Source organism: Brassica napus, chromosome A2 (genome assembly GCF_020379485.1).
Source record: "Brassica napus cultivar Da-Ae chromosome A2, Da-Ae, whole genome shotgun sequence".
Lineage (NCBI taxonomy): Eukaryota > Viridiplantae > Streptophyta > Magnoliopsida > Brassicales > Brassicaceae > Brassica > Brassica napus.
The window spans coordinates 19,550,686-19,576,660 of NC_063435.1; the positions used below are offsets into that span (position 1 = coordinate 19,550,686).

Below are 25,975 nucleotides of genomic sequence, written 5' to 3' on the forward strand. Positions count from 1 at the left end.
AGCGCAACCATCAATTCAGAAAATCTTGTGTACCCGCATTTTCTGTATATTTCGGGCAGGAAGTGAAGCTGTTTGTGGAAAGTGTTGTATGTTTTATTCATCATTTCTTCCTCAGAGACAGGGTTACCGCAATATTTCAGGAGTGAAACTATCCTCAGGACAGCGGAATTGTAATCCTCAACCTTTTGAAAATCTTGGAACCTCAGGTTTTTCCACTCTTCTAGAGCGTGACGGAGGTTGACTTGTCTCTGGTTATCAAACCTTTCTTTTAAAGCTTGCCACAGTTCAGCTGGGTCTTCAACGCTTGCATAGTCGTGCGTTAGATTCTCATCTAAATGCTTCTTCAGGAAGATTATCGCCTCGGCTATATGCTCGGGCGGCGATTTGTTACCGATTACAATCGTTTCAGTTATCTTTTTCATCACCAGATATGGTTTCACGTTTGTGACCCATCCGACGTAGTTTTCGCCAGTTATTTTGAGAGCCGGGAACTGAAGTTTCTCGATGTTTGCCATTTGTATTTCTAAAACACAAAATAATATATTTTATTAGAATTTCGTAATTTTAAAACGAACCATTTATATTAATAATACACACAATTACAAGAAGAAACAACGCATAGAAAAGTAAACCGACATTAAGCGTAAATTCTTCAGGAGCAAATTCTCCAATAAAAAGACCGAACATAGAAGCAAAAATTAGAATTGCACATAAAACCAAAAATATACGAATCATCTTTCTTGTAATGAAAAATCGGAGTGTGGCGATTTGGAAATATTTGAGAGAAGATGAAATATTTTGGATGAAGTAAATGAGTGAAGAATGAGTATATATATAGATGAAAATACTGTTCATAGCCGTTTGAAAAGGGTAAAAATTTTGAAAAATTTTTCTTTGTGACCGTTGGGATTAAATCGTATGAACCGAAAATCAATCCGAAAATATTGTAACAATTAGTCAACCAAATTCCGTAAATTTCATAATATTTTATATAGGTGACCAAACATTTATATAATAACAATAATATAATAAACAAATAAATATCAATCATATTATGGTGATAGAAAAATTATAAGATTAAATAAATTAGGCGGCGGCACAGCCAAGCCAATAATTATAGTGTAATTAGCAATCAAGGTTTATTAACGAGACGACATACCGCCCGCATTAATATAGATAAATAATAATAATTAAAACAACCACTATAAAATTATAGATAATAATATAGGCGGTATACCGGCCATTATAGCAGAGTAAATATGATACATATAAGTTTTACCGAATCGCAGAGTGATCGTGCTGATAACATGTTATAAAATAACTTATAATTTTATAGTATTGAGAAATTTAAATAAGGGCAAAATTTTATATCCGCAGAAAGGAGATACTACTGATACAAGATAATAACGAGAGAGAATATGTTATATGAGGAAGAAGAGATGGTGTATTACAATTGATCGAAACGATCATTTATATATAAGTGAAAAAGAGAAAGTTACTGTGTGTGCATAGTGACAGTGGGCTCCACATAGTAAATAACAATGCGAAAATGTCAAGTTTTGGTGCGTATTATTTTGACGTTGTTTTTCTTCACGTTTACAACATTCCGTTGTAAATTCAATTCTTATTTACGACGAATAAACAATTAACTTCTACGATTCATGTAAAACAGTTGTACGTTTACGAGAATTTTACGATGGAGGATTATACAACTAATTAGCGACGAATGAATAAGGAAGAATCAAATGGTAGATGAAAAAATGATTTATGTGTTATACACCAAACAATATACGTCGTAAAGTCGTTGTAAAACTATTAAGAAATCTACTCTACAGAAGACATCTTAAAAAGTTTTCCTTTGTAAATATTGCTCGAAAATGCCGGAGAAGAGAAATCTTCTCGGATAAACATGTTAGTTTTGCAATTGACAGAAATTTGTCAGAAACTTGAATTTTTATAGAAGACTTCTCAGAAAATCTTCTCGGGGAAGACTTCTATAGAAGTCTTTCGGAAAATCTTCTCATGTCGCAAGAAGTTTACTTGGAATACTTTTGCAATTGACTATATTTGATATTTCCAGAGAAGACTTCTATAGAACTCTACTTCTATAGAAGTCTTCTCTCGTAACCAAAGTTTGACCAAAACCTAGAATAAAATTAGAGAAGTCGAGAAGTCTTCTCATTAATATTAAATGTTTTACTATAATTTTTCAATTGCAAAAGTAACCAGACAGACTTTTTGCAATAGTGAGAAGACTTCGGAAAAACTTTCAGAAGGATATAATGATGTTAGGAGTTTTCAAGGCTCCTAAGACAAATGTTGTAGTATAAATGATTGTCGAACCAGTTATGAGAGATATCAAAGCACCGAGAATGCAAGTAATCACTTAATCTAAGTGCAACCAATGATTTAGATGGGTTTTAAGCTATGACTAAACTAATAGAAACAATAACCGAATGATACTTTCTTAACTATGGGAAAAGAGAACTCATGGATATAGGGATTAGACCTCGGGTGATCAAGTTTCGAACTAAGGATGGCAAACGATCAATCAAACTATCAACCTTAAGCTTAGACACAATCCTAAACAAACTCTATGTCTAGATGAATGTTCATTTACTAACACAATTCAAACATCAAATGTCTTTGGTTGAATAATATGAAAACAATCTTTACTAGCAAGTCCAATGGCTATCTTAGCACCTCTAACAACAAATGTCTTTGGCAAAGTATGCTAAAAGCTTAGAAGAGTTGTCTCGGGCATTTTCTCGAACACCTTTCGGGTGAGAAATGCCTAAGGATCAACGACTGAGTGGCCATCTCAGAAGATGCATTATGATTACTCTACTAGCAAGGAAATATGAATGATCTACACTAAAACATCCTAGCTCTAACCTAATCACCCTTACTCTCACTAACCCATGAATTCAAAAGGTGATTACTCACTAATCTCCATGATTCCTCTTAAACCCATATTGGATTTCAGATTAATCATGTAGAGAAACACAGAAAATAGATATAAGAACACAGAATTTCAATAACAAACTGATCAATTGATTCAAAGAGATGACTTTCCAAAAGTTTTTGGTAGTTTTTCTTAAGAACAAAAGATAAGATCCTCTTGGTGGCTTACAGAGTATTAAAACATAGGTTTTCAGAATAAAAACGTGCTTAATGAAATGACCAAAAGGCCCTTGAGAAAACATGAATTCGAGCAGATAGGCGACGCGCAGCGACCTCGGCAGGTCGCTTCAGCACGTCGCTCTGGCCTTCGGGAGCGACCTCAGGGTGTCGCTGCGAGAGGTCGCTCCGGCTCCAGTTTTGAGCTCCGTTTCGTCAAAAGAGCGAGCGACTTCAGGACGTCGCTCCAACGTGGTCGCTCCGAGAGGTAAAGCACAGCGACTTCAGGACGTCGCTCCGACAAGTCGCTCCGGGCTTCAGGAGCGACCTGGATGGGTCGCTGCGAGAGGTCGCTCCGAGAGCGATTTCGTGCCTCCAAGAAACAAAAGAGTGAGCGACTTCGGGGAGTCGCTCCAATGAAGTCGCTCTGAAGGGGTAGCCACAGCGACTTCACAACGTCGCTCCGGTTAGGTTGCTCCGGTGTGTTGCTCGTCTGATGATCACTTTAAACACTTCTCTTGAGCTCCAAATGCACCCAAACGTCTCCAAGAACTCCATGTGATACTCCAATACTTGATAAGGACTCATGTATGCAAAATGCAACCTAAACATGACTAAATCCTAATCTATATGATCAAAATGCACATGGATGGATGGATAAAAAAATGGAAATATGCAAGATATCATATAACTATAGTAAAACAAAAATTAGGCACATATCTATTATAAAGTATGTGCTATAATATACTCTGCATTACAAGAAAACATGAGTTTAACGACAACCATTTACAACGAATATGGGTCATCGTAAATAAGAGAGTAATATATAACGAAAATATGTCAAAAAAATAGTTCTTCTAGAATAAATTTATGACGAAAGTGTTCCTTTGTAAATTCATTTCTTATTTACGACGAATAAACAATTAACTTCTACGATTCATGTAAAACAGTTGTACGTTTACGAGAACTTTACGATAGAGGATTATACAACTAATTAGCGACGAATGAATAAGGAAGAATCAAATGGTAGATGAAAAAAATGATTTATGTGCTATACACCAAACAATATACGTCGTAAAGTCGTTGTAAAACTATAATCATACATTTTTAATCCATTGTCAATTTTCTACCTACCAAAGAATTTTTTTTTCTATATATAATCCATGTGTCTCATAATGTTAAAACACACCAAAAGAAGAAAAAAAAAACTAAAAATCCATAGGAAAACAATGGCATCAAATAACAATATCTACGAGTTACGAAGTTGAATGTATATGTACAAAGATTCTGATGAAGAGTGACGAAGGAATTTTTCAACGGTCTAAAGGCATATCTATCTACCACGCGGGTACTACACTGGTTACGCAAGAAACCAGTAAGATGTTATGTCCATATCAAAAATGCAACAATACAAAATTTGCTCGTAGTAAAATGTGTAGAAACATTTAATAAATAGAGGATTTACGTAACAATACTACTATATTACGAATAGTGAAAAAATATTTAATTAGTTATGGTTCAATTAGTGTATATAGCTCCTAAATCCTCTTAAAAAAAACAGGTTGGAACCGGTTAATGTAGGTTAACATTGCAAATCATTTTATATTTAGGTTTTGAATAAATAATTTGTTTAGTTATACATATATTGTAGATTATCCAAGGTTTGCTTACAGCGAATGAATGCAGTCGGTTTTATCCAAATCATTCATAAGAGTATTTCTAATGTAAAATTTTATTTTTTCAAAATAGAATAAAATGGAATAAGGAGTAAAAATAGTCCGGCCATACTACATTTCTTACTCCATTGCTCCATTATAAAATGAGAAATAGAATTAGTGTTTGGAATATTGATTTAAATATTCTTATAGTTCCTTAAAGATCAATAAATTTAACATTTTATCAAAAAGAAATGGAATTAGGGTTGGAACAATTTTATTCTATATTCCATCCTTTTTTTATTAATAGAAAAGCATTTTAAAAGAATAACTTTAAATGTGTAATATATTTACACTCATGCCATGCAAAAGTTGCAGCTCCACAATGCTTCTCGGCCAAACTAATTTATTCCCTTTTCTTTACTAGACTATTTACGTAATATAACACTCCCACTCCACATATACCTTTGGCGTATTAATGTTTACTATATCATTAACTATGTAACTATGTAACAAACCCAAAAAAATGAGGACGTATCTATTTTATTAAATAGAAGTCATAACTTCAATTCATGTGTGATTTTCTTAAGTTAGACCTATAAAAAAATGTTTCATTTATTCTCTAATTATATCATTATTATAACTTACTAAAAATATTTCATATAATCGTAACTATAGTGACACATAAGCCTAAAAATTCGGTTTGGTGAACCGGCATACAGTTTTTCATCGTTATTGAATTACAATGTCAATCTCACTAAATGTGCTTAACCTGTAATACAGAACCATCGAACCTAACATTATAAAAATATTCAGCCGGTTTGGTCCAAACATTTAATAAAGAACCTCTAATCATATTTTACCTATTCTACATACACTAGGTCATTTTTCCGCGCTACGCGCAGATTATTTGTCTTTAAGTTTATTTTCAATTTTATTGCTATGTAAATTATTTTGTTCTATTTTCTGTATTTAGTATTATTTTTATTATCTAATAGTTTAAAAATATTTTATATTCTTCTAATGTATTTATCATTGTATCACACAATTAAAAATTAAGAACTTCCTTTTCTACCAATTTAAAACTATGTTAAACTATGTGACCTAAATTATTTTTAATTTGGTGTTGATAAGTTATTTTACTTATATGTATTTCAATTATTATATTATAAGAAAATGACAAATTTTCACATTTCAACAAATATTTATAAATTGTTTTGAAACTTAGTATTTACTGGTTTTATTAGTATGTGTCTTTATTAATGTTTTGATTAAATATCTTTAATAGTCAGTGGTATATTTAAATTATGTTGTTTTTTTTGGCTCATCAAACTGTAATTATCTTTCAGAACTGTTTACATTGTTTTGTTCATTGTTAACCAAAAAAGATATGAGCATAAATTTTCTAAATATTTTTATAATTATTTTTTTCTCTTTGTAAATGTAAATTGGGATAAATGCATAAAATTGAATTCTATTTATCTTAAATCTTAAAATACATTGGACTCAAATCTAAATAAGCAAAGAAACATATGTTTTCCAGTTAAAATCATTGAGGTTTTAGATTTTACAGCTTGCCTCGGGACAAACCCTAATCATTCCCACAATATTCTATAATTGTATCAGTTTAAGTTCTTATATATCTTAAAAACTGTTATAAAACATGGTAATTTGTAAACCTCACTAATTTACTGATGTCCAAGACTTTTAATAATATAACATGTTAAATAAGTGGTAGAATGGTATAAGTCCTTTGACTTCTAATACAAAATCAAAGGAATACTATTTTTCGTTTTTTCTCTAATGCTTTATAGTTGTGCACACATATTAAAAAATATATAATTTAATATATTTTCTAAAAAATAACATTTAACCGTAATTCATTCAACACAAAAATAATATGTAAAATATAAAATGTTACATAGGATAAAAGAACAAAAATTTTAATTGAAAAATAGAAATGACTTGTAATCTAAAACAAACAAAATACTTCAAAACATCATTTATTTAAAAAGAGAGTGTATGATAGAGTTTTTTTTTTTTTACATTTGTGGATATATACTATCTTACATATGTGTATAATACACAGTGTATATATATTATTGTTTATTGCTGAAATATTATGCAAATTTAAAAATATTACATAGATGATTTTATATCCGACATGCTACTTAATTTATGAAAGTTCATGTCTCTCCACTAATCTACGTAATTCGTATTTTTCTTCTTGGATATGAAATTGGACTTATGGTGTAAAATTATAAATGAACCAGTATTTACCACATGATAAAACCACTTCCACTTGTGGATATATAATTTTGTTCCTATTGGATTAAAGGGGTATCCGTTTCTGGTGTGGAATATTTATGTTGTTCATGCTTAATTTTTATGGATTTAAAATATGTATAGATAGTTTGGTCAGTTTGTAAGAGATTGCCAAGCTGGACCGATTTAAATGGTAAAAGTGATGAATTAACCAAAAAATGATATCTTTAAAAATATATAATAGCTACACAGTAACAGTCACAAGCACTTATATGTTCATGACTAACTTTTTTTTTCCTTATAAGTTTTCTAAGTTGGTGTCATTGTGCTACCCTCCTCTGTTACCACTCCACTATAAAGATTCGTGAGGCTGAAAACATCCACAAAACCCTTCTGTTTACATTCTTTGCTGCTTGGAACATCATGTGTGCTAGGACATCTGTTCCTAGTGACAACAAACTCGAATGTTTTATCACTGAGCTTAGACTGTACTCAAGAACCCATGTGCTATGATCTAGTTGCAGAACCGATGTGCTCCATTTAGTTTTCCCCCACGAAATGTTGGCCTCACGTACCGTGTAACCAAATCTCCCCTCTGACCACTTCAAGAAGATCATAAAAACAGATATATTAAACAAACAAAGCATAGATATTTTGAATGTGATAGTCAAATGAATTAGCTTTAGTCACATCAGTAACTCGGCCTGATAACACGGTGAACAAACTTGAGGAGAAACCAGTACCAAACAATTCACCTGTCTGCAAAGGCCATCCCCATACACTCACCTCTTCAGTTACAGATTTATACACACTTTTAGACTTCAACATCAGACCATCCTACAAAGAAAAAGGCAGAAACTTTCAATCAAACAAATAAAACTGAAATATAAAAGGCTAAGCTAAGCTTTTAAAATTTAAACTTACCTGATTGATTCTCCAATTGGAATTGGAACCTCTGCATCTCAAAACGTTTACACTTTTAACAAAACCCATTAACTCATCTTCCAAGATCGTCACTTTCTCGCCAACATCACGACCAGAATGAGATCTGTCATCAGAGATCCTCACTATCTCCTCTGTAAACTCAGATTCTAAAACCCCTTTTCGCATCAAACTAAACCCTAACTCCAAACACAGAGCCAACACAATCACTTTCAGAACAGAGAAAATCAGTGATCTTCTTATCTCGTTCTTCTTTGTCTTCCTCCTCCTTTGTTCTTTCGGTTTCTTCACCCTTTTCGCATCAAACCACTTGTGGCTTTTGCTTCCTCAGAGATTAATCTGTCCTCTTTCCTTCAAAGCCATAACCTGCAATTCAACAGAGATATCAGAACAGGTTGTAGATTTGCTGATAAACCTGAGGTACATGGAGAACAGCACATCCAATCCAGTTCCAGCGGCGAAAACTGAGTAAGAAGCTCTGAAATCGCTTTGCATGATTAAAGCAAGTAATGGCTCCGTCAATCTCAGCCTCGTTCCGTCATGGACGAAGAACGGAAAGCCAGGATTGGTTCAGCCGTTAACAAACACAAATCTCTCGCCGGCGCCGTCTCATGGATCCACCCTCCGTGTCGCGTACCAAGGAGTCCCCGGCGCGTACTCCGAAGCTGTCGCCGGAAAGCTTACCCGAACTCTGAAGCTATCCCGTGTGATCAATTCGACGTCGCGTTTCAGGCGGTGGAGCTCTGGATCGCGGATCGTGCCGTCCTCCAGGTGGAGAATTCTCTCGGAGGTTCGATTCACAGAAACTATGATCTCCTCCTCCGTCACCGTCTCCACATCATCGGTGAGGTTCAGATCCCTGTCCACCACTGCCTCCTCGCTCTCCCCAGAGTCCGTGCAGACTGTATACATGCGTGATTTTGCATCCCCAAGCTCTGGCTCAGACCGAAGGATCGCTCAACAAACAATCTTCTAAGCATAAATGTAGAGATTTATATAAGAGGACAATGAAGGGGAGATGGAACGAAACCATGAAGAAAGGATTAAAGAGCATCATTGATTGATCATAACGACGATTACAGGAATTGGAGGTGTAGAAGATGAAGTGGAAAGCGTCGTTTAATTGATTAAGAGATTTTGGCAGGTTTTATAAGGGCTATGGGCCATGATTTAATTTAAATTAATTTCTGGAGATCACACGGAGGCCCAGTTACTCTAACTTGTTGTGATGTGGTAAAAAGCTGTCTTTTGATTGGTCTGAATTTCTAATCTGACGTGCATATGCTGAGAATAGAGTATGGAGATGATTGGTTGGGGCTGTAGATGCTCTGGACAGCCAAAATTTAGTCTACAGCTATATATGTCAACCAATCGAGCTTTGCTTTCCTTAAAAAACTCACAGCAAAAAAATCTCTGAAAAATCAAAATATGGCTGTAGAGAGCTTTATTTCCAGAGCAAAAAAATTAGTGCTTTAGAAATCTACAGCAAGGAAAGGTACAGCAAATAAATCTACAGATTAAATTCTACAGCAAAAAATATAAAGCTACAGCACTTACCAATCATCCCCTATATCTCCCTTTTAGTATAGGATAGATTACAAATTAATTCCTCTATCTTAAACCGTATTTATCATAAACCGGTTCTGACCACCAACATTATATATATATATATATATAGATATATATGATAAATTTATATGTTTATAAAATTTGTTAGGTTAAGAACACGTTTTTTCCTGACAAAAATCAGCTACCTGATCATTTTGGGCTTATTAGAAATTTACACTGAGCTAACAATAATTGAATTTTAAAGAATACTGACCGATTGTATTTATAGATATATAGTATTATAAGATAGATGTTTAGATTAAATGTATATAATTTTATGTTTTAATAGTATACCTTCATATGTAATTATTTAAATTATTAATATTGTTAAAAGTCTCACATTAAAAAATTATGATTAATGGTTTACCTTTTTTTCATATATGTTATATTTTGATTTTTTTTAATCTATAAATTATTAATATTGTTAAAAGTCTCACATTAAAAAATTATGATTAATGGTTTAACTTTTTTTTTTTGTTATAACAGGATATAAAAGATCATAAAATCATAGGAATAAGAAGTTTCATTTTATAGATATTCAGATTATATATTTTTTTTAAATTAAACTATATACTATATAAAATATATAAATATTTTAATTCTATGATTTGCATTGAATTTTTAAACGATTGTAAAATTACTAAAATTATTAAAAATCTCACATTGAAAATTTTGTGATTAATAGTTTAATTTTTTGGTACAACAAATATAAAAAAAACTGATAAAATTATATGTGGAGGAAGCTTCAATTAATAAAAATATTCATATTAAAATATATTATATATCTATGTCAATATATTTAAAATTTAATTATATAACATATAAAATAAATAAATTAGTTTTTTATTTATTTACCAATAAAAATTATTGTAAATAAAAAAGATAGATTTTTTTAATTTATCTGATTACTTCAATTTAATTATATACATAATAGTTACTCACTTTTTAATTAGTAAAAATTGCCAAAAATGATTCTAAACTTGATTTTGAATATAAAAGTGTACCACAAATTCAATTAAATGCAAAAGTAACCTAAAAGACTAGTGAAATTACAATAACCTCCTTATGACTAAATAAAAAACATGTATTGAGTTTTACCTTTATAACCTTCTGCGTGAGAAGATTTACAAAGAACAGAGAAGACTTCTTTGTAAGACTTCTTTGTAAGTAGATCTTAAAAATAATTTAAATCTTTTATAACAAATATTTTGATGGGGAAAAAATTGAAATCATGTAATAATAAATATTTTTAAATGATGTAAATTTATTTTTACTAAAATTAAATTATTTTAAACATAGATGAGTGAAAGTATATTAACTCATGATAGTCATTGGTTTAGGGTTTGGTAACATATGTTATAATATTGTTGGTATATTTAGGGTTAGATTTTGAAATCTTATCTTTTGTTTTTTTTTTAAATATTTTTTGACATATATGTGTTTAGTGACTATCTAATAACTTGATTTAAACACTTTCTAAGAATCTTAAAAGTTTAAGAAAGTGTTTTTTTTGTTTAGTTATTTGATTATAGTGTCTGGAAGATTCTCAAAAGACTTACCAAGAAATTCTCTGACATATCCCAGCTAAGTTTTTGTAGAATTTAGGATTCCCGCCTAAATTTTAGAAGAATTTAGGTTTTCCGCCTAAATTTAAATCTTCCAGAAGTCTCCTAAAAGTCTTCTACGGGAAGTCTTCTCATGTAATTAATAAATTTTATAAATCTTAAAAGTAATTAAAAAATTTTATAAAAAAATATTTTGAAAGAGAAAAAATCAAAATCATGTATTTAGAAACATTTTTAAATGATGGGAATCTAGTTTTACTAAAATTGAATTATTTTTAACATAGATGAATGAATGTAGATTGAGTCATTATAGCCTTCGGTTTAGGGTTTTGTAACATATGTTATAGTATTGTTGGTATATTTAGGGTTAGATTTTGAAATATTATCTTTTTAATTTTTTTTAGTTTGACATATATGTGTTTAGTGACTATCGAATTACTTGATTTAAACACTTTCGAAGTTTCTTTTAAGTTTAAGGAAATGTTTTTTCTTAGTTATTTACTTATTTGATTATAGGGTCTGGAAGACTCTAAGAAAACTTTGGTTTAGGGTTTAGTAACTTATGTTATAGTATTTTTTGTATTTACGGTTTGCTTTTAGAATCTTAACTTTTTTACAAAAATTGACCTATACGTGTTTAGTTTTGTGTATATTAAACGCTTTAAAATTTGATTTTATGTTTAATGAATTGTTTTTTTGCTATTTAGTTAGTTATTTGATTAGGTTATGGTTTGAAAAACTTCAAGAACTGACATATTCCCACCTAAATTTTAGCAGAATTTAGGTTTCTCGCCTAAATCGAAGTCTTCTAGAAGGCTTCTCATGTATTGATTTTAGGGTCTAGAAGACTTTTTGGGAAGTCTTCTCTTATAAGACTTCCTAAGAAGTCTTCTGTATCGAAAATATTTAACCTAATTGGAATTTTTGCCTCCATATATAAAACAATTTGCACATTCTTTTTCTTCCTTTCAAATGGCTGCAACAAAAATATAATGTTTCTCACTCTAAAACTCTCCAATTTCTCTATAATCTCTTTGAACATCAAAACACCAAACTTTAAATCAATTTCTCATTTTTTCTTATGTCTTCTCACTAATGTATCTTCTTTTTGCAGAGTTTCCATTACATGGTTCTCATCTTTCACTCTTTGAAAGGTAGATCTATAAATTTTGGATATGTATTATTGTGTGTTTTATATATTAGATTCTAAAATGCTATAGATTCAACTTAATGTGACTGTTTATTTTATTATTCAAGCATAAAATTATATTTTTGAAGTTTCTCTCTGTTTTGAAGCCAGTTGAATGTTTTTGAATTTGCAAGTTTTTCAGATCTGTGACAGAATTTGAAAGACTTCTCAGAAGACTCTCGGAAGACTTCTCGGAATACTTTAGGCAAGTCTTCTAATGCATTTTATGCTAGAAGACTTCCCACGAAGTCTTCAGGAGTCTTCTAAAGTCTTATGTCCAAAGTGGTATAAATTTTGGATATGTATTTTGTGTGTGTTTATATATTAGATTCTAAAAAGTTATAGATTCAAACCTAATTTGATTGCTTTGTTTATTATTTAAGCATATAAAATTTATTTTTGAAGCTTTCTCTGTTTTGAAGCCGTTTGAATGTTTTTGAATATGCAGAGATTTCAGATCTGAATTCTTGGAAGACTTCTTGGGAAATCTTCTAATACATTTTATGCTATAAGTCTTCCCACGAAGTTTTTAGGAAGTCTTCTGAAATATTCTGCCTAAAGTGATACAAATTTTGGATATGTATTTTGTGTATTTTATTTATTAGATTCTAAAAAGTTATAGATTCGATCTAATGTGATTGTTTTGTTTATATTATTTAAGCATAAAGACATTATTTTTGAAGTTTTCTCTGTTTTGAAGCCATTTGAATGCTTTTGAATATGCAGATTTTTTTTTTCCAGATCTGAGTTAGACTTTGGAAGACTTCTCAGAAAACTCTTGGAAGACTCTCGAAAGACTCTTGGAAAAATTCTTGGGAAGTCTTCTACTGTATTTTATGCTAGAATCCCGCGAAGTCTTCGGGAAGTCTACGCCCAAGGTGGTACAAAGGAATGATGTCAAGTGGAGTCAGTGGCGGATCCACTAAGACTGTAGCGGGGTCAAATGACACCCCTAAAACGTGAAATTAAATTAATTTGTATAGCATTTGTATAAGAATCTCTAGCCAAAATGGTTGCTCTCTACACATTGACACCCCAAAGACCATGGTTCAATACCCCTTTGACACCCTTTCATTTTATTTTGAAACACCCTTTCATTTTAATTTTTAAGAATTGTATATAAAAATGACCCCGGTTAAATTCTCGGCTGGGTCCGCCACTGAGTGGAGTCCAAGCTTATCTATGTTGAGGAATGATATCTAGCTCTATTTGTAATAGTTTTGTTTATGGTCTGTTTTATGATTTGTATTTGTACTATTTTAGTTGTGAATTCTTTTGTAAACTTGAGAGATGTTAATCAAAATATTATTTTTGTAATCAAAAGATTTTGGTATATATGTTCTTGTTTTTTCCCAAAGTATTTGACATTATTGAAGTTATTGATACAACATACCAAGAAATTGCTCATAACAAAACACAAAAACACAAAAAACTTAGTCAAATTTACTAAACTCAGAGAGAAGACTTCATAAGAAAACTTAGTCAAATTCACAAAAGATCAAACTTGAATTTTAAGTGAAAGTTGAAAATTGTAAATCTCTTGTAAGTTAAAAATTATACCTTATAATCTAAAAAGACACATTAAACCACATGACTTGATATTCTTGAAGTTACTTAACACTTTTGAAAATTAATAACATACCTTGAAGTTACTTAACACTCTTGAAAATCTAACATAAAAGACTTATTAAGAAGTCTTCTCGGAGTAGCTAGAAACATTAGTAAACATAAATATTTGAAATCTCATAATTATCAACAAATAAATTATGAATTTCATCCGAGAGCGCCAATATTGACTAATACACATGAATTAATAAGAAAATATTAAAAAGTCATTTTAAGTATAGAAAAAATGAAATTTATTAAACATTAACGTAGAAGACTTCTAGACTTCTCTGAGAAGACTTTCTTCTATTTAGGACATTTTTGCATTTGCAAATTTACGAAGGAAGACTTCTTAAGAAGTCTACTCTACAGAAGACATCTTGAAAAGTCTTCCTTTGTAAATATTGACTTAATTTTGAGTTTGAAAATTTCTCGAAAATGCCAGAGAAGAGAAGTCTTCTCGGATAAACATGTTAATTTGCAATTGACTGAAATTTGTTAGAAACTTGACGTTTTTATAGAAGACTTCTCATAAAGTCTTCTCGGGGAAGACTTCTATAGAAGTCTTCTGAAAGTCTTCTCATGTTGCAAGAAGTTTACTTGGAATACTTTCACTACAAGAAATATGCACATTCTTAGCACACGATAAACGCTATAGTAGGGCTTTCATAGCGAAAGTTAAAATGCTATGTCATCGGCAGCCATCATAGATACCCTTTCTACGATAACATTTTTTTAAATGCTATGAAATGTGCAGATACGATAGCAATATTTGAATGATGTTATTAACTTAAATATAACACTATTTTTTTGTTACAAATTGATTACGATTTATATATTCGTGCTATGATAGATCTTTCTACAATAAGCAAAAATTAATTATAATTCGAAATAAAATAATTTAATATTAAACAGAAAATTGTTTTATATTGAAATTAAAATAAATATTATTTATATATTAAAATTGGTTTACAAATTAATCCCGGTTTACAAAACTTAACCAATAATACATAAATATATTAATCTAATCCTAATTAAACCAATTAATTAATGTAAACCTAACTAAACCAATTGATTAACTAAACCTAAATCTAAACCTAATAGACGCTTCAGCCACCATCGCCATCTTCACAAAGCTTCAGCCACCATCGCCACCTTCACAAAGCTTCAGCCACCGTCCACGAACCAGCAACAAGCTACCGGCTTTGCACCGCTGCCGCACCACGCTTAACCGGAGATGCCGCTCTGTCACACCACTACTTCTCCTTCTCAGATCTGTAAAAAAACAAAACCGATTAGAGGATAAGATAGAAAGATGAGAGGAGAAGAGAGAGAGATAAGAGACAGAGAGAGAGAGAGAGGTGACCTGTGGTGTTGGTGATGAGCGTGACGGTGGTGAAGAACGCGACGAAATCAAAAGAGCGTGGTGGTGACGAACATGAAGGCCGCCGGTGGTGGTGGTGAAGAGGAGATGAAATTAAAAGAAAATTTTGATAGAGATAGAGAGAGATGTGCAGAGACATGAGTGAACCAAAGAGATAAAGAGAAAAGAAAGAAGAAGAAGTGAGCAGATTCGTGAGTGAAGAGAGTGAATGTCGTAGACGAAGAAAATGGAGAGGAAAGAGAAAGATAAAGAGGGATTTGATGTGGTCTGTTGGATTAATCTAATCCAATGGTGGAGGTTGTGATCTGAGTACTTTGATATCATTGGTCCATAACAATTTTCTTTGTTAATTGATTTTTTTATCTTTGGTAAAGTTATATAAAATTTTGATTTACAGTTCTATTTAATTTATATGTTAGATGATGTAAAATTTATATATCAAGCTTTTGAATTTTTCTAATATGAAAATTAAAATATTAAAATTAAAACTTTAAAGTTATGTTTATGATAGAGGGTTTAAAATTCGGAGAATGGGATTTATAGTTTAAAATAAAAAGAAAAAATTTGAGTTTAAATTTAAGATATGAGGTTAAAGTATGAATTATTAGGGTTAAATTTAAGATATGAGATTAAAGTTTGGATATAAGATTAAATTTTGAGTTTAAATTTAGGATATGAGGTTAAAGTGTGGATATAGTGTATGAAGTCAAGGTTTTTTGAAAAGTTTGAAAAATTATAAATTTAATAAAGGTTTGAAGATTTAATATTTTGTTACTTTTGTAAGTAAGAGTTAGAAAATAATTAGGGTTAGAAGCTTAGATATAAGGTTTGAAATATAAAATAAACTTAGTGTTTTATGATATAAGTTACATAAATAAAGTTTAGTGTTTTAAAACAAAGTTTAGTATTCTATGATATAAAGTTTGAAGTTTATATTTAGAGTATTGAATGTATAATTTATGTTTGAAGTTAGGATTTAGGATATAAAGTTTGATTAAAGAGTAAAGATTTGTGTTAGAAAATTATAGTTTAAGATTAAGAAGATTAAATTTTGAAGTTATAATATGAAAATATTAGAGTTTTAAAGGTTGTTTTTAGAGTTTAGGGTTTAAAACCATGTTTAGGGTTTAGGGGTTCAAATAGCTTTTCTTAGCGTTAGAAAAATGCTATAATATGTTTTTGATAGTATTACTGAAACTGCTTAAATAATGTTTCGGCGCTTAAGTATAATTTTCTGCTAATTATTGGTAAAATCAGTAATTTTAACTTCCTGCTCACTTAATTTTTAAAATAGCACTAATTAAGCGCTATTTTACGTTTCACTCTATAATAACGTTTATCTAATGCTATTATATAGTACGATAATTTTTCGCTCATCTACAATAGCAGTTCAGTAAAACGTGCTATAACAATGTGCTATTAATGGAGACTTTTTTTGTAGTGTTTTGCAATTGACTATATTTGATTTTTCCAGAAAAGACTTCTCTAGAAGTCTTCTCTCGTAACCAAGGTTTGACCAAAACCTAAAATAAAATTGGAGAAGTCTTCTCATTAATATTAAATGTTTCACTATTATTTTTCAATTGCAAAATTAACCACGCAGACTTTTTGCAATAGTGAGAAGATTTCGGGAAAACTATCAGAAGATTTCTATAGAATTTTCCCGGGAAGAATTCCCTATAAAAAGTCAAATTTCTGACAAACTTCGGTCAATTGCAAAACTAACCTATTTATCCGAGAAAACTTCTCAAGAAGTCTTCTCTAGGATTTTCGGATTTTTTTCTTAATAAAGGAAAGTTAGAAGACTTCTAGGGAAGTTTTTTTGATGGAGAAGACATCTAGTGAAATCTTTTGAAAGTCTTCCCGAAGTCTTCTGAAAGTTTTCGTGAACAGATGTGAGAAAAAAAATAATTTCATACCTTGATCCTATGAGATTACTTCTTTTACTTCTCCAAGTATCCAGAACGTCACTATAAAAGCTACTAAGTCGTTAATGACCACAAATCATGAACTTCAATGTCTCTATGAACCTTACAAAGCTTGGAATCAAAATCTTAGCTTTTTTGGATGAATTTGAAGAGAGAGTGAAAGAGATGTGATTTGTGTGCATAAGTAATGAGAAACGAAGAGTAAAAATCGAACTTTGGAGCTTTAAGAGCTTTAGATTGGTTGTTCATGGTGGTTTATGTATTGATGGTAATGACAATATTGTAAATACTTGGTGAAGATGAGAACGATAAGGTAAAAAAATCATTTGCAAAAAAAAAAACTGTAATGGTATTTTCGTGAATAAATCAAACTTCTAAGGTGAATAGGAAATAAGAAAGTTAAAAAAAAGCATAAGTTATTTTTGTGTTTGACTTCAAATTTTAGGTCATATTTGAAAAAAAAACCCTTTTAATCATTCAATATATATATTTATTATTTCATAATATAAATGAACGCAAATAAATAATAATATGTAAAAGAAATTTGTATATATAATATTCATTTCACGCTTTTTTTTTTTTGACGTCAAAAGACTATTCTATTACTCAAGCTTGAGGTGGTCTGGGTAACCAAACCGGAATAGAACAACCAACAAAGTGTAACTCTCTACGAAAAGATCTAGCAGTCTTGGCTAGAAAATCTGCAGTTTGATTTTGCGCCCGTGGAACGTAAGTGATGTTGAAGTCGGGGAAGCATATCTGTAGCGTCTCTATTCTCTCCAATTCCGTCGCAAAGCTTGGCCACGCCTGAGGATCCTTAACCATAGCAATCAGTTCCTTATAGTCTGTCCCAAAGCTCTGGCAGGTCGAGTGTTGTAGCATACTCTCCATCGCCCACCGCAGTGCTTCTACCTCCGAATGCAAGGCTGATTCACGTCGAGGGAAGTTTTTTGTCCCCATAAGCTGAATATTCTCAGAGCTATCCATCCATGTCCATCCACATCCACTAAAGTTAGCTGAAAGTGTCCAAGAACCATCTAATAAACAAATATTTCCCAAGCATACGGCTTGGGGTTCCTCATTTATAGTGTCTTGTGATACTGCTTGTACCACTTCATTAGCCTCAAACCATGCATGGCATTCACTCTCAGCATGTCTAACTAGTTCCAGAGGATCTCTATCTATTCCCCTGAAGAGTTTTTCATTCCTAGCCTTCCAAATGAACCATATTATCCAAGGATAAGGATCCCTGTCTTGCTCTGGCTCCATGATACTATTTTTCCTCCAGAATAGATAATCCATGTTTGTGTAGACGCTCGATACCGGAAAAATATTTGGGCACGTCGGAGTTGAAGATCAAGACCATACTTGACGGGCTGGTGGGCACTCAAAGATTGCATGTGTGACAGTCTCCTCTGCTTCTCCACATCTTGGGCAGTAATTGTCACACCTCATATTGCGTCTAACTAAATTCCTCGTTACTGCGACATGACCAGTTAACAACTGCCACATAAGATGACATATCTTCGTAGGGGCCTTCAATTTCCACGCAAAGGCCTGGAGCTTTATAATACTTGGCTCCAAAACTTCTTTCTCCTCTGTTAACTTTAATAAATTCTGCACCACCCAATATCCAGATTTAACCGTGTATTGGCCACTCCTTGTAAAGTTCCAGCAGAAAGAATCACGACGGTGAGTTGAGCTTATGGCCAAACTCCTTATGAGTAGTATATCCTCAGGATGAGCTCATTTCACGCTTTTAAGAGGCGGATCTTCACTTACTTTTACTTTATTTTTGAAGAAAAAATGGAGTGAGGTTAGGCTATTCTGTCGAAAGACTTTATAGTGCTAACATGAAATTCATTATTGGCTATTAAACATGTTAGGGTTTATGTAAATTAGGGTTTTCAAATGAAAATCATTATTGGCTATTAAATTAAACTTTACAGGATAGTTCTTTGAAAACCCTAATTTACCTAATGAAATTCATTATTTATGTAAATTAACCTCACTCAGGAAACCTTAATTCATTAATGAAAAAAATGGAGTGAGGTTAGGTTCTGTCGAAAGACTTTATAGTGCTAACATGAAATTCATTAAATTAAACATGCCTATAAATAATGTCTTTGATGATGCAGTCAGACGTGAATCTTCATAATGCAGGTAGAATTGTCGGCCGTAGAATCGTCTGTAATATTTCTCCGAGTTTGTAATAGCATAATATATCCAGTGTTAAAAAAAAATAATGTCTTTGAAAACCCTAAATATGCTAACATGAAATTCATTTATGGATTGTTTGTAGCCAACGATAACTTGTATTTATAGGCATGTTTAATTTAATTAAAGACTTTAAATAATAAATGTGAATCGATTTTGGTTAGGCTATTCTGTCGAAAGTCTAAAGATTGTTTTGAAATGAGTTGCACTAAAATATGGTCCTTTTAATAAGAGATTATCAATCGAAAAAAAACAAGGGATATTAGTTTTGTTTTTTTGTATACAATATAATTTTTTTAATTAATAATTTATAAAATAATATAATTTTATAGTTTCAAACTGAGTTTTTGGTTCAATTATTAATAAAAAAATTATAGTTTTGATTTATTCCAACATTATTAATTTATAAAATATTTACTGTATATAAACACATGGAAATTAGTGCAGAGCTTAAAACATAAGAAATATATATTTATCACAGACATCATTTTATTCCTTCAATCAGCAAACCGACAATTTCTCAAAAAAAAAAAAAAAAAAGTAACCATAAAAATGTCCCCATTCATTAACCGTAAAAGCCTCACTTCCTCTTCCCATTCCCTATCGTGAGTAGCTCAAAGCTCTGGAGCATGCTGTCGCGAGCAGTCCTGGATGGTGCAGCCCGGGTGAAAGAGGACGATGGTCTAGAGGTCGAGTCAGGTACAAGGTGAATCCTTTGAGCGGTTGAGGAACGGCCATTGTTAGGGACAACTCTGGCCGAGCGGTTCTCAGTGAAATCAGCTGAGGAAGTGGCTCGAACGCTTGAGACAATGGCTTTTCTTGAAGAACTTGCGTGTCTGGTTGAAGAAATTGGTCTCTCAACCCTCTCGTAGTTTTGCTGTTTTCAAACAAAAACGAATTATATTGTTACAAGAAAGGATCTCAAGAGCATATAAAAGAAGATTTTCTTGTTTTTAGATGACTCACTGGTGGTGTGTCCTTTGATGATGCTAATACATTATCTGAGGTTCTTGGTCTCGATCGATCAGCCTGCACCGCACCGCTTCCTGAGCCATTTCTTCTAGCATATGCCTCCAAAGCTCCCGAGAATCTGTCGCGGCTGTCTTGTCCAGCAGCTGTATATAAAGATAAAAAGCACACACAAATTTGGTTTATTAGGTCTAAGATATCTTCAAACCACCAAACTATGAGAAGAGAAACAACAAGCAATGTCTGTTTCTATTAACAACAGTAATGAATCTATCCCTAGATTTGCGGATGTTCTTAACTATAATAACCTGGAAAAATCTGGCAAAGGATAAAGATTGTTCAACATTATCAAACTGTAGACAATGTTCATTTGTTGCAATTGGTGATACAGCGTTGCAGATAACCAAATAGGGAAACTGCTTGATGCGTCGAAGAAGCGGAGAAAACAACCACGCAAAATTACAAAAGAAGCTAACAGTTACTGTAAAGATAGCACAGGAGGATTACCCGAAGGTCTCTCTCCGGATGGCACAGGAGGATTCAGGGCTGGTCTAAGGCTCGACTGTTGTAACACAGAGACAATCGTGAGGACTGGATTATATGCTCTAAGAGGATTTAAAATGATGTAAAACTCAAACTATAGATGTTGCTTACTCTTGGTTTTGAGCTAGAGCTGGAACTAGAGCCGAACTGCGGATATTTCAAGATTGTCCAATCAAATACATAGTCAAACTGATAACCTGCAAATAAGTAACAACAAGTTCTTTAGTTTTTTTTTTATAAGAAAAAAAAATACACACATCAGAAAAGTAAGAAAAACAGAGACTTTTCCCCAACCTTCTCGAATAAAGAGATCCCTAAAAAGCCTCTTTAGGTATGGATAATCTGGTTTGTCTTCAAACCGCAATGATCGTACATAGAGAAAGTATGATGTGAACTCAGGTGGAAATGATTTACAGAGAACCTGCCAATTAAAATATAGAATGAATCATTTTGGCAAGTAAGGGACTATTCTGCTACCTTTACGACTAACAACATATTTGGTTAACACAACACAGGTTTTCTCAATACAACTGTTAAGGAACAAGGAACTAGTTACCTCAACAGGTGTAAGCCTTTTCTTTTCACTGATCTTGTCATACTTCTGCTTTTTGGTACCAGCACGAAGGCCTTGCCAAGGCAGACTAGCAAGAGAGATCAAGGGTAAGGAGAAACATCATATATATATCAAATGAAAAAAAAAACAAAGATGTAAACATTTATATATATATATATATATATATATGTACCTTCCTCGAAGAAAATACATAAGCACATAGCCAAGAGATTCCAGATCGTCTCTCCTACTTTGCTCTGCATAAGAGATGTCAGTTTAGAATGTCAAGTGTAGACAAATAAGATTGGAAAAGAAAACAAAACTCACCAATTCCAAGATGAGTGTTAACACTTGCATATCGAGCTGTTCCGGTCAGATTCTTGTTTTCCCTACAAGTAACCACCCTCGATTAGCAATGTAAAGACGTACAAGGAAGGAACATATCTAATGCAAACTCTACCTGTAGGGAATGTGCTTATGAGTTTGAAGATCTCTATACTTTTTGGCAAGCCCGTAGTCAATGATGTACACCTACACCAAGAATAAAGAGGACATGTCAGAGAGCGGATACAAACATATATCACACAGAATTGCATAGGATAACTACTCACCTGGTTTGCTTTGCGTCCAAGACCCATTAAAAAGTTGTCCGGCTTAATATCACGATGAAGAAATCCGCGGACATGCATAAACTCGACCCGATTTAACTGAATAAAGTCAAAAGTACAAACAAGTAACTAAGGCAGTGTGATATAACTCTTAAGAATATCAGGCAAAAGGAAGAGAATAACCGTACATACCATCTGATCAGCGAGCATAAGAACAGTCTTAAGATTGAACCTCCGACTGCAATAATTAAACAAATCCTCGAGGCTAGGGCCCAGAAGGTCAATCACCATGCAGTTGTATTCACCCTCCACACCGTACCATTTTAAATGCGGAATACCAGCTTCAAGAAGAAACACAACAACAACAAGTGAAAAGATGATGAATACAATACAAGTGACAAAGAAACTTACTTCCTCCTTGAAGAAGCATATAGAGCTTTGACTCATAATGAAGCTGAGGGTGCCTAGCTCGTGCAGGTTCCTACAAGAAAAGAGAGGCAAGTGATGAAATAATGACAACAGCAACAAAGATATAATATGGGCTCCACTTACAAGCTTGACAGCAACTTCTTCTCCATTTTGAACATTCACTCCTAGAAAGAGTTCACCAAATGATCCACTCCCTAGTTTACGTCCCAGCTTATATTTTCCACCAACCACACGATCCATGCTTCTTTCGATCTATTCACCCTTAAAGATATCTCTAGCCCCGACAAATCGATGATTTCCCCAGATCGAATCGTTGAATCGATCAGAAATGTTTGACCCAAATCGATTTGCCAAATTCACAAAGTAATATCTAATCGATTAAGCTATTAAAAAAAAAACGAATCGGAAGAAAACAAAAAAGGGTCTTCTGATTCGATTATCGTCTGATTGCTATGAGAAAACTTGATTCAGTATCTTTTCAGAAAAAAAAAAAATATAAGATCTGAACTTTTTAGGGAAGATAACCAAGTAGAAACGAAACCAAACGTTACAAGAAAAATGAGAGAAATCTGATGAGACGGCCGGATACAGAGTTTTTCTCCCTTATCCCTAATTTGTTTACTCTTTTTTTTTTCTTTTTCTTTTTTTTTGCTTAACACCACATATTAAATCCCATATGATAATAACAATAGTTATTGCTAGTTGGATTAGAATGTTCTGTATCCTCTAAATATAAAATACTAATGTTCTGTAGCATCTACTTAATTATTAACTGTTAAATTTCCTGATTCTCCCTGGAAATGCTCATTTTTGCTAGGTTTCTTTCCGATGAAAACAAAGGTTCTTTTCCATATAATTTTATATTAGTAAATTTATAATATCGAATTAATCATATGTTGATTTCTCAAATTCTCCAATAATAATGTATGTTATCAACAAGGATTTTGTATAAGACCTTTTCTTCAAGAACAGTGTCAACAACATATAATGAAATGCATTTTCTACAAAGACAGCTACGATTCTAGATTAAAATATTCAGCCACCAAACTAGTTTTTTTCAGTGTTTTACAAACTGGACCGGCTAGCGAACCGGATTTGATCGGATTTTACTGGATTAAACTAAATTTAATGATATTTTATAATTATTATGCATATTCTTACAAATTAGATCATATCAAATAAAAATATTAATAGCTATAATGTTTAGAAAAACTTAAAATAACAATTAATTTGTAACAAAATAATATAATAATTTAATAGTTTAAATCTAAAATCAATATGAAAAGAACTTTTAAACTTTATTCCTAAAGATGTCAAACAGGTCGGTTTGTTCTGTCCCGTCCTGTACCGTCGCGGACTCTTTATCGCCGGTCAAGGCAAGCCTGTCTCGTGCGGGCTCTTTATCTCGCGGGTCAAGGCGGGCTTGTCTCACGCGGACTGCGGTCTCCAAAAGGTCGGCCCGGGGCCGCCCAAGTGCACAGTACCTTACAAGCCGTCCCGCGGGCTGATCGTGAAAGGAGTGCAGCAGGACGCTTCTCGACGCTGCAAGCTGCTCCACTACATACCTAAGTGCACATAATGAGGATACATGAACACATGAAGCATCTACTATTCGAGCTCAACAGAGTAAATGAAAGCAAGGGAGTTCAAGATCTTCTCTGTTTTGTAGTTTAGATCTATCTCTCCAATCATAAGCTCTCTCCCTACAATGGTGGTTACTTGCTTCTCTCCAAAACTAGGTGCCTATCAGGCGACCAAGGACTTAGAATGTAATTATTGAAACTTTTGTGAAACTTGCAATCTTCTAATTTTTTCATTAACTCGCGGGTGGCTTCGCCGTCGATCGATGATGCAAGTCTTTCATCAATCGATTATTCTTTGTAACCGTTGGTCGATTTTTTGACAAATAATCGACCATCTTCTATTTCCAGCAAAACTCAAAAGGTCTCCAAATAGCTCAAAATACATCATTTTCCTCTAGTAAGTACCTGAACATGCAATTACTCTAAAAAGACTCTATATAGTAGTAAATATACCTTAAAACACTTATATACCATGGCTAATAATTGGTAAAATTCATGGTCTATCAATCCATCAATAAAATCCATCTTTACCTACCGGAATCTGATTACATTGTTGTGTTCTAAAGATATAGTTACCAACATCATCTTCTCTTCCCCAGATTAAATTTTTGATCACTACTAAATACTTATTGTAGATTTTAGGATCTACAAACACCATAACATGCTATATCGTTTTGAGCCTACACTGGCTTTCACGGTCATTACGGTCACCTCCTTGCTCACCTACAAAAAAAAGATATGTAAATGACTGAATCAAGTGAAGAAAAGTTATGTAAGTAAATCACAATTCCAATACGAAAGATATATCAGTTCATATGACAAACAATATGGGAGTACACTAATGTAACTAAACAACTACATTACTCCTGTCTTAACTTCACAATTTCACAATTTCAAACAACAATTAAAGTTCAAGCAAACCAAGACAGAGGAAATTGAAACTAAACATCAAACAAAACTGATAAATGAAGAGTTTTATATTAAGACAGACAGACATGTAATAAACTTCAAGCTAATAATCAAGTAATACAAGTTTACTTCATAGACAGAACATCATACTTATAGCAGTTAACAACAAACAACAAACGAAAAGCTGAGAACCAGGAAGAAGGGACAAATCACTACACTACTCAAGACATGACAATAAGATAGCAGTCGAGTTAACCTCAAACTGCAAACGACAACAAGAGACACAACAGTCTATTTAGATCATCTATAATCATCATACTAAGAGTCTAAGAGAGTCTTACATCTATTCGGATCTTGCATGCATCTTACGGATCTCTTTCCTTAGGTAGCTAACAACCTGCACATAATATACCAGAGTAAATCGTTAGAGGTTTAGAGTAGAGAGTTTGATGGATAAAGAACTTGAAAATATAACATGAAAAACTTAGAAGAATAGATGGAAAAGCTTATCTCTGTACATGCATGTTTGATCTGTGAAGTTTACAAGCCGAGATGAAATAACCGGAGCTTCTCTGTCGCCGGAGCTCCATTTCTTGTGTCGGTCTCTCTCTCTCTCTCTCTCTCTCTCTCTCTCTCTCTCTCTCTCTCTCTCTCTCTCTCTCTCTCTCTCTCTCCATTTTAAAATCCTTGAAAGTTGAATAACACTAGATTTTAAAAACTGGATTTAAATCATTCAATGAATAAGACTAGATTTCAAAATAGAATTTAGAATCATCATTTGAATAACTTTGGATTATGTTTAAATTTAAACTCCATTAAAATACATAATTGAATAACACCACTTTAGATCACTCAGGCTAAAAGAATACTAGCCCTAAATTTGTTTTAAATCTTTATCTTAGA

General features: G+C 32.5%; 2 protein-coding genes and 1 long non-coding RNA gene across 8 annotated transcripts; all 3 read right to left on the reverse strand.

Annotated features, from left to right (window-relative positions):
• Nucleotides 1–7,247: 7,247 nt before the first annotated feature.
• LOC106411221 lies at nucleotides 7,248–8,450 on the reverse strand. 6 transcript variants are annotated; one of them, XM_048759468.1, is made up of 3 exons: nucleotides 7,965–8,450; nucleotides 7,827–7,877; nucleotides 7,248–7,642 (listed from the first exon to the last, which is right to left on the reverse strand). In XM_048759468.1, exons 1-3 carry the CDS (start codon nucleotides 8,148–8,150, stop codon nucleotides 7,382–7,384), a joined length of 498 nt encoding a protein of 165 aa, XP_048615425.1. In that variant the 5' UTR covers nucleotides 8,151–8,450; the 3' UTR covers nucleotides 7,248–7,381. The 6 variants fall into 6 exon arrangements, with proteins under 6 accessions (XP_048615425.1, XP_048615424.1, XP_048615431.1 ...); XM_048759467.1 differs by having other exon boundaries at nucleotides 7,248–7,635; nucleotides 7,796–7,877; XM_048759474.1 differs by having other exon boundaries at nucleotides 7,796–7,877.
• Nucleotides 8,451–14,878: 6,428 nt separating this feature from the next.
• On the reverse strand, nucleotides 14,879–17,034 carry LOC125587975. Its single transcript, XR_007324363.1, has 2 exons — nucleotides 15,316–17,034; nucleotides 14,879–15,224 (listed from the first exon to the last, which is right to left on the reverse strand). It is a non-coding gene; the product is annotated as an uncharacterized LOC125587975 (long non-coding RNA).
• A 2,882-nt stretch (nucleotides 17,035–19,916) lies between these two features.
• LOC106411197 (casein kinase 1-like protein 8) lies at nucleotides 19,917–23,602 on the reverse strand. Its single transcript, XM_013851907.3, has 13 exons — nucleotides 22,704–23,602; nucleotides 22,563–22,632; nucleotides 22,344–22,492; nucleotides 22,155–22,250; nucleotides 22,004–22,074; nucleotides 21,871–21,932; nucleotides 21,737–21,800; nucleotides 21,547–21,631; nucleotides 21,285–21,411; nucleotides 21,102–21,187; nucleotides 20,955–21,009; nucleotides 20,445–20,593; nucleotides 19,917–20,355 (listed from the first exon to the last, which is right to left on the reverse strand). Exons 1-13 carry the CDS (start codon nucleotides 22,818–22,820, stop codon nucleotides 20,059–20,061), a joined length of 1,428 nt encoding a protein of 475 aa, XP_013707361.2. The 5' UTR covers nucleotides 22,821–23,602; the 3' UTR covers nucleotides 19,917–20,058.
• Nucleotides 23,603–25,975: the final 2,373 nt, after the last annotated feature.